Source organism: Chenopodium quinoa, unplaced genomic scaffold (assembly GCF_001683475.1).
Source record: "Chenopodium quinoa cultivar QQ74 unplaced genomic scaffold, ASM168347v1, whole genome shotgun sequence".
Taxonomy (NCBI): domain Eukaryota; kingdom Viridiplantae; phylum Streptophyta; class Magnoliopsida; order Caryophyllales; family Amaranthaceae; genus Chenopodium; species Chenopodium quinoa.
Genome location: NW_018744591.1, coordinates 462,896 through 471,977, shown reverse-complemented (window position 1 = coordinate 471,977; position 9,082 = coordinate 462,896). Strand labels below are relative to the sequence as shown.

Below are 9,082 nucleotides of genomic sequence, written 5' to 3'. Positions count from 1 at the left end.
AGAAATATGTATAAAAAATAACAAGAATTCTAATATTGAAGTGCATAAACATAAAAAGCATTCAAAAGCCGGCTCAGCCGGTGAAAATGTTTATATTCAAAATAAAAATTATTACAGCTTAGCCCATCTCATCCGGCGCTATTACAAGATAATGCTAGGCACGCAGGCCGGGAAGTAGTTGCTACTGTAGGCGAACAGTGAGCCGGTCCTATTCCGGTTGGTTCTGGGTTGGATCAGGGTGAGCGGCTGCGTCGGCTTCAGGAACGACTTCTTCCTCTTCAGCAGCCTCCGCCTACCGTCGCGCAATCTCCTCCCTAACCCAAGCGTCATAGGGTCCGGGCCCCGGCTCATTCGCCTCCTCGGCCAGAATGGCAAGATCAGAATATTTGAAGGCGAGTTCCCAGACGGTGAAGTCCGCCTCCGGGTGGATGAGGGAAAACGCCCGTTGCATCCGGTTTGCACAGTCATGCTCATTCTCTTCAATGAGCCTCTCCTGCTCCGACTCCAAGGTGGCCTTGAAGTTCTCATTGGCAGCAGCCGCCTCTTTGCGCAGGCGCTCATTCTCTTTGGCAAGGCGGCCATTTTCAGTCTCCGCCTTGCTCAGCCGTTGGAGGAGCTCTGTCTGTTCCTCCAACTTTTTATTGGCATCATCCAGGGACGCCTGCAGTTGGTCAACTTGGTTTTTCAGCTGATCAATCTGCTGTTGGAGGGCTTTGGTCTTCTCCGCCTGTTCCATGCGTATAGATTTAGATTCTAAGCCATGCATGTACAAAGAGTAGTCAGCAACATTATGGGCGTCATCAACAGCCCGTTTGCTTCTCCTTACCTCCTCAGACTTGCGGGTATAAGCTCGTTTGAGCCCCTCTACGCGCAGCATAGCCTGCAAAAATACAGCCCATAAGCTCGTTAATACTGCATATTTAAAAATGCACGTCAAGAAAATTACCGCACGGTTGTTGGAGCATACGTCGGCCAGGTCGACCAGCACCCGGTCGGCATTAAAGGAGTTGATCCCAGGGATCGCCTCCTTCTCGTCCCTGGGGACGGCTTTCAGCATGGCCCGGGCATATTGTGCCCCGTCCGGCCAGCGGGGAGAATTATCTGCACCAGAAACAGACGGTGAGAAACTCGCATATGCTCTGCCTATAGATTGCCGGCTGATTGGAGAATCCCCCGGCTGCGATCGAGACTGTGAATAAGACTTGACCCGCATGGGCAGATCAAGCAGTGTAAGGTCGAAGTTACCTTGGCGGCCCGAACGGCCTTCAGAGGGACCGGTTGCGGTCCTCAATGGGATGGCAGAAAGCACATCCGCAGATCCAGGCCCGTCTGGGACCCTTATTGATTTGCCGCCGGTAGTTTGCCGGTCGGCTGTCTTCTGCACCTTGGATGCAGACTCTTGTTGGGTCGGCGGAGGCCTGACCTGTTTTTGAAGGGACCGGGGCATCTGCTTCCCGTCCTGTAAACGAGAAAAATATAAGTTATGGGATAAAAGGATTGAAATAAACGAGAAGGATCAGACGGTTATACCTTCTTCGCCGCCTGGGCAGCAAGTTTTTTCTCGAGATTGGCTTTCCGGATGTCGGCAGCCGACCTAGCCGGTGTCTTCTCAGTGGGCAGCATTTTCTTGGCTTCTTCTGCAGAGGAAGGCACACGGTTAGAATAATAAATAAGCAAGGAAATAAAAGCATCCGGTACGAAAGAAACCGGCTGAGTTCCGAATACATACGTTTTTTAAACATGCTGCTTAGGCCACAAGCGGACAAGAAGCATTCGTCCCTAAAAAATTCATGTTTGGGCACCCAGTTTCTAGGTACCCTTACTATCTCTCCGGATGAGAGGGTGTCAGGAACTAACTCAAAAAACCCGGAGTCAAGGATGGTCTCTCTATCATCCTCCGGGACAGGGGGCAAGCAGCACTTGGTCCCCAAGAGTTCTGGTTTCCGGTTGTAGATCCGGAATTCTCTGTTCTCTGCCGTAGTTGGGGCCTTTTACAAGTAGAACCGGTGCTTCCAGTCCGACCATTTGGATGGCTTGTCCAAGGTCATAAGGTATTTGGGCTGGGTGGTCAAGGTATACCAGGCTCTCCAGCCGCCTGGGCTCCTACTCAAGTAATGCATGTGGGCAAACGCCTCCCAGCCGGGGTTGAGGCCCTGCATCTCGCAGGCGGCGATATACCCTAAAATATTTACCCATGAGTTAGGGGTTAATTGCCAGAGACCTAGGCCATACCCCCTAAGTATGGCTTTTATTGTGTCGTGGAGAGGGAAGCGGACTCCGGCCACGAAGGCCGCCTCGTAGCACCCGAACCAAGCGTTCGCGTTCGGTTGTCCATCCTCCCACCATATTGTTCCCAGAGCAGCCGGGACTTTTATTGTATAGTCACCACCCAGCGGCCGCCGTTTGATAAAATCTGGCAGCGCAGCCCGCATGAGCTCGCGGTCCTTGGAGGAGACGGCGATCATGAGAGGATCGTTCCTATTATCCCAAGAAGGCCTCTCCGCCTCCTCGCTATCCTCAGATTCGGTTAAGTAGCTGCTACTGCTACTTTGAACGTGACCGGCATCAGAGCCGGCTGGGGAGTTGGAGACCTCCTTATCAGAGCCTACCTGCTCTCTGGTCTCCTGGAGGGGAACACTCTCTTCGTTTAAAATGCTATCACCCGGGGTTCTAGGAGCGCCCCCGGGTGAGCCTCTCTGCTCTACCTCTCCATGCTCTACTTCACCGTCTGAAGGTGGGACCTCAGGCGGCTGCTCATCTGAGCTCCCACTTCTGTAGTTGGGATCTCTGGCAGTAGACCGGATTCTGGCCATTGTGTCCTGCACAGACACAGAGTCGGTCGATATGGGTGTTGAAAAAGGGTTGTCCCAAAGAACAGAGGCGGCAGACCTAGTTCTAGACTCAGCCGTACTAATAAACCGGCTGAGTTCACAGCTAGGTTCCGGGTATGGGTATAAGGGGTCCATCTACTTATGGGACCAATGAACAAAAATGCGAGTAAAAGACTCAAACGGAAATACATGAAAAAGCTAGAAAGAATAGAGACGGTACCTAGAAGAAAATCTGGAAATTCTCTGGGATGCTTGCGAAGACGCAGGCGGTTCAAAATCCGGCTGGGTTTCTCTGATTACCCTCTCGAAAACCTTTGGCTAGCTTGCAACGACCCAGACGGTCTGTAGACCGGTTGCTCTCAACGAATCTCAACTCCGAATGCTCTCAACTCTCAAATTGCCGGCTGCTCTCAAATCTTCAGAAATTTGGCAAAGTTTGTAAATGAGAGCTCGGGGGACATCTTCTCCTATTTATAGAATTTGTCCCAGAAGGTGAAAAGTCGTGACTCTTCGCCTTCTGCTTTTCCATCCTTCAAAAGGAATCTGAAGAGTTAAAAAAAAAAAAAAAAAACCTTTCACCGGCGCCACGTGGCACCCTGCCACGTCAGCACCAGTGAGGGGCAAATGTTTGGGGTAAAAATACCCTAAACACGTGGCCCAATGGCCTAGTGACACGTGGCATCCAGCCGTTGGTCAGCAGGGCTCCAATCCTCTGCTGACACGTGTCCTCTAAACCCTAAAAGGGGAACCATCCCTTCCCCACTATAAATAGTGGAAGGACCCTCATTAAGGGGGGTTGGAACATTTGTGGTTCACATTGAATACTCCTCAAAAAGAAAAACACTTACCCCGAGCAATATTAATTGCAGAATTCTCCCATTACGCGAGAAGTAACTTCTACATTACGTGCATTCTACCTCCCATATCTTTACTAACTTGATCGTTGGAGGCGGAGCTCCTACCCCCAGGAGTCTTCGTGATTTTGCAGGCACAGGCGTCGAAGGGCATTCTTGGAATTGTAACTCTCCCGCAGGACACATCAAAAAACCCCGAAACAATTAGGGTAAAAATGTATTTGGACGGAAAAAAGAAAGTTGAGTCTACCGCGTCACGGCAAATTATGTCGCGTCACGGCAAATTATGTCAGGCCACGGCATGTTCTCCCGTGACATGATGCCAACGCCGTGAAACGGGACATCTCTTCTTCTCCCTATAAACCCTTCATGCATTTTTAACTCCTGTAGGTTTAATTTTTCCCGCATCACACATGGTTTCCCCGCGTCACGCCATTATTTGCTGTTTCACGACAGTTCTTTTAGGGGTTTTTTTATCCTTTTTAGGGTTCCGTATGTTCCTTCTACACATTTTCCCCATAAATACCCCCTCATTTTCGATGTATGGGGCATCAATTAATTTTCTCTCCTCTCTTCTATGCTCTAGCATAAACACTAGCCTATCTTATTCTTTTAAAATTCCTTCCTTAAGCACTCCTAGTAGTCCGTACTTTACTCGAGGTTATGTTAATAAACCAAGGTGTGAAAGGTATAACTGTTTGAGGTTTTTAGCCCCAAATCAACTCTATTTAATATAACTTAATTGTTGTTTTATTAATTTTCCTTGAAGCTACCAACTCGTTTATTTTTTTTTAGTTGCAAGCAACAAAATCAAAGTAAGAGTTATGTTCCTTTTATTTCTATTATTTTTCTAACGATTTTATATTGTTGGATTTATTGTTAAATTGCTTCTAATATTAATGTTGATTTATATTGTTTTTATGATTAGTATATTGCATGTTAAAGGGAATATGTCATTGAAAATCACGCCTAATAAAATAATTTGGACAACCGGTTTAGGTTCCTTTTTAATCTTGTTTGTTTAATTAAGTGATTACAATATTTTAGAATTATATTTTGCATTAATATTCTACCAATTTAGCATAATAATAGTTTAGAGAAAATTGAATCTTTGTTTGTATGCCTTTGAGATCGCAGGTATCACTTTTCACTATAAAAATCGAGAAGAGGCCAATACGGGTGAATGTGACTCCATGAGTCACTTCGTACCATCATCCCCGATCCTCCTTTCGTGGTTCCAAACCATATGGAGTTAGTAATCTCATGGATTATGAATGGGGTGTAACCATCACGGGTCAATCGTTGTTGCCTTTTGTTGCTGCCTTAATTGATCTGTGAACGATTTACAAGTTCCTTAAAAATTTGTTGGCGCCTCCCTACTTTCCTTGTGCCTAGTCGTTGTCCCTGATCGTATATGTCAATTATCACTTCCTATGAGTGCCAAGCATATTCACCACATGCTTAACGTAGGCGCACTTCAAACGACGCCTACAGGAACCTATCTGTTGACGACTTCCTAATGAACCTCCAAATGTTTGCTGCGAGTGTGACTACACCCGCATGGGCCAAGGAAGCTTAAATGGGGATTTGAAAGGGCTAGCCATAACTTCAACAATTTATAGGCTCTCGTCATCTACAGTCGTTGTAGAATTGCGAGCCGCCTTGGGTTTTTCACCTCCCTTAGGCAGTGCCTCATTACCCAGCTTGTTGCTTAGGTCTAGCCCTAGACCAAAGCCCTTCAAGCAGAGACTTTTTCCCTTGATGTTCAGGCGTCCCTTCCTAAACGGAGGCTTGGGAGCTTTTTGAGTAGAGGGCATCTTCTATGACTTGGCGGAGCTGTTTCCTTAGTTTTGGTGAATGCTTAGCTTTGGTGAATGCTTAGGAGGTCTCAAAGAACACCCTCACGTCAAATTAACCACACGATCAACCAAACCTTGAGACAAGTCCGTAGGCTTTATCAAGACGAGGGAAGAGGTTTTGGTGCTATAGTTGATAGTGAGAGTGATTCTTACTCTTCATGTTCACAAAGCGGATAAATGGCAGGACAAGAAGATGTTATTTTGTTTTGTGAGTTCGGAAATCCGGAGGATTATGAGCTCACGGGAGGGATTTTGCTACCCGTCACGGAAACCAACTTCGCAATCCATCCTCAATATACTCGAATGGTCTAATCGGAGCAATTTTTTTTGAAGTGCAAGTGAGGACCCTATTGAACACACTACTACAAAAATGGGAAAAGGAACCTATAATAAAAGACATGTTGGTTAATACAACGGGTCTCTTTAACATAAGGGATCTAATATTAGTGGAAACGAGTCTCTTATGTATCAAAGGGACGACAATAGTTTTGGGAAGATGGAGGGGAAAAAAATAAGAGACCCGTGGTTTGACCTAACATGTCTCTTATGTGTGCATGGGCCCACCAGTCAAACCAACCATTTTTTTGGAGTTGAGAACAAAACCCTACTCTTCTTATTTCCCAATTCCCTCATTTCCTTGGTTCACATCGTTCTCTCTTTCTATCCCCTCTCCTCTCCTCTCTCCTCTTTCTTATTTTTTCTCCCAGAGCAAAAAATGTTGCTGCAACCTCCTTCATAATGCCGACGGTCGCTTCCTCCTCCTCTTCAACGCCGACCCGCTTCCTCTTTCTATTTTACTACGAGTTTATTCGGGGTGATTTCGGGTTTAGGTGAGTAGTTTTGAAATATTTTGTGGGTGATAGTCTGATAGATAGACACTTCGTGCTATTCTACCGCAAATTAAGCCTGTATAAACCTCACGCCTTTGTTTTTTAATTTGATTTTTCAATTGGAATAATGTCTTAATTATAAGATTTGAGGAATAGTATGGTGCTCTAAGGGCTTATTTGCGACATGAAGTTAGGTTTTCATGTTATGGTGTATTTTTGTTTTTTTTGTCTAACATTATATTTGCTCGACTTTGGTTATCATTTCAATATTCATCCATTCAGGTTAGTACTTTAGTTTATTTTTTTTTTTTCCAATTGTATAGATAATCTTGATACGTTTCTTAAATTTAATTTGATTTACTTTTTAGATCTAACATTTGGGTTTCTATCTCATTTTTTGTACTCCGCATTATGCTTGGGTAACTTTAGATGTAATTTGTTTTGATTTTTCGTGTTTGAAGGTTTGATTTATCGTTTATTGGATGAGTTTATTATTATACATTGTTGAATTTGGGGTTTGGGATTTTAATTTATTATGGAGTTGATTATATTGATCTACAAGTTTATAACTTATTTTTAATTAAATTTTCATAAGATATAAAGTGTAATCGTTAGAGAAATTCAATAGGAAAATAGATATGATGGCAATGAGAAACTTCAAGATGTGACGGGCTGATGGCAAAGGTGGAGATTGATGGTGTTCAATTATGAAGTCGAAGACAATAGTTGTAGGTGTTTTTTATGTTTATTTATGTATCTAAATTTTGATCTAATAACATTGTAAGAGTTTTTTTTTTCTTTTTTTCTTTTTTTTTTTTTTTTTTTTTTTTTTTTTTTGTTGCAATAAGAGTTATTCTTATTCAAAATGTAGATTTTATATAACTCTTGTACAGTAGTTATACCTAATACGAAGTATAAAATTAGTTGTACAAATGTTTATAAATAATGATGGATAAATTCTACTCATTTTTGTTGTAGAAAATTTGTATTTTATTGTAAATTAATATTTGTTTTAAAAGGGTTGGTAAAAATATAGTCGTATGTATCCGTATTAATTTTTTTTTTGTATATAAAAAGAGTCAAACAGACCGCCTATCTTACATATGGGGTCTGAATTTATTCAATAAAGGGACCCCATATCTCTAAGGACGGGTCTCCTATGTTAAGCTAAGGAACCCTATTCGTCTACCAACGGGTCTCTTCTCTTATTAAAATATTTTTCAAACCACTACTATAACATACCCCTTCTCTCTATTAACGGGTCCCTTCTATCTTTATAAGAGACCCCTTCATCACGGGTGGTCTGTTAATCAAACAGACCCCCGAGATAGAGACTCGTCCAAAGGTGGTCTCTAAGGCATATTTGAATGGGTCTGTTTGCCTTTTTTTGTAGTAGTAACTTTTGGATCGATTCCTTGAGTTATGCACGACGATGGGAACCAATAAAGTGAGCCAATACTATATTCATATGCATCTTTTCCGGCAATCTCTCACCGGACAAGCAAAGAAATGGCTAAAGCAAGTAAAGCCTTACTCTCTCACAACATGAAGGGAGATGGTAATGGCGTTCTTGAAGCGATTTATCTTCGAGGATAAGACCGCCGAAAGGAGAAGGAAAATCACATCACTTAAGAAAGAAGCCGATGAAAGTCTTGGTGAAGCTTGGGAGAGATTTAAAGAGTTGGTGAAAGCTTGTCCCCACCATGAGTACAATAAAGGGTTTCTCAAGCGGTTTTTGTACGACGGATTGGAGCCCATGTCAAGAGCCAACTTGGATGCGGGGGTGGGTGGTCAATTAATCAAAATCCCTCAAAATCAAGTTGAAGCCACAATAGAAGAGGTAGCAAAGAATTACTCTTGGGGGGGCCAAAGAAGAAATGCTCCTAATAAAGGTGGTATTTACGAATTGTAGAAACTTTATCAATTGCAACATCAAACTGATCAACTAACAAAAGGGCTTTCCAAGTTGAACATGAGTGTGAGTGCAAGTTCAAGCGGTGGAGCAAGCTCCTCTCAAGTTAACTCTTTCTCTTGTCAAAATTGTGGAGGAACGAACCATGATACATCTTATTGTGGAGGTTTGAGCCCTTAGCATGTAGCGGCATACAACACAAGGCAAGAGAAATTTAGAGGAAGTGGCGGTGGAGTAGCTTGGAGACAACCATTACCGGGTTTGCATCTCAACCTCAACAATGGAACCAACAAGCTCAACCTACCTACAACACCAACCCTCAATTTCAAAATCCACCTCCATCTCAACCCCAAAACCAAAGAGGAAGCTATCCAAGGAACAACCAATACAACAATCAAACCCAAGCACCACAAACAAATCAAGAACAAGCACCTCCAGCGGAGCTAACACAAACTAAAATCCTTCAAGCCATGCATGCACAAATGCAAACTTTTGTGCAACAAATGCAAGAGATAAGAGCTCACAACAAGATGGTTGATTCACAACTAGCTCAATTGGCCGAGAGATTTCCTTTCAATTCATCAACTACTCTACCCGGACAACCACAACCTAACCCTTCTCACAACTCAAAACCTGATACATGCAAGACGATCACATTGTGGTCGGAAACTTCCTATGAAGGGCTAAATGAGGGGGACAGTGAGGAAAAGAATGGAGGAGAGGAAAATGTGAATGAAAATAAGGGAGGTGTGAAAGAAAAAGTTGATGAGATAGAAGGAGGTTCGGAGAAGAAGAA

The 9,082-nt window shown here is 43.5% G+C and overlaps 1 protein-coding gene across 2 annotated transcripts; it reads right to left on the bottom strand.

The window, feature by feature from the left end:
* LOC110699541 lies at positions 1-1,981 on the bottom strand. 2 transcript variants are annotated; one of them, XM_021877032.1, is made up of 5 exons: positions 1,531-1,981; positions 1,246-1,459; positions 968-1,101; positions 827-880; positions 1-727 (listed from the first exon to the last, which is right to left on the bottom strand). In XM_021877032.1, the coding sequence occupies exons 1-5, from the start codon at positions 1,621-1,623 to the stop codon at positions 293-295; spliced, it is 930 nt and encodes a 309-aa protein (XP_021732724.1). In that variant the 5' UTR covers positions 1,624-1,981; the 3' UTR covers positions 1-292. The 2 variants fall into 2 exon arrangements, with proteins under 2 accessions (XP_021732724.1, XP_021732723.1); XM_021877031.1 differs by having other exon boundaries at positions 1-880.
* Positions 1,982-9,082: the final 7,101 nt, after the last annotated feature.

What these genes read in the sequence shown, in the direction of transcription:
- LOC110699541 (XM_021877031.1), bottom strand. Translation starts at nt 1,623, where the DNA reads ATGCTGCCCACTGAGAAGACACCGGCTAGGTCGGCTGCCGACATCCGG. An exon ending in CTGCCCAGGCGGCGAAGAAG is followed by an intron (nt 1,460 to 1,530) that starts GTATAACCGTCT and finishes TCTCGTTTACAG; the next exon opens with GACGGGAAGCAGATGCCCCG. An exon ending in AGGCCGTTCGGGCCGCCAAG is followed by an intron (nt 1,102 to 1,245) that starts GTAACTTCGACC and finishes TTTCTGGTGCAG; the next exon opens with ATAATTCTCCCCGCTGGCCG.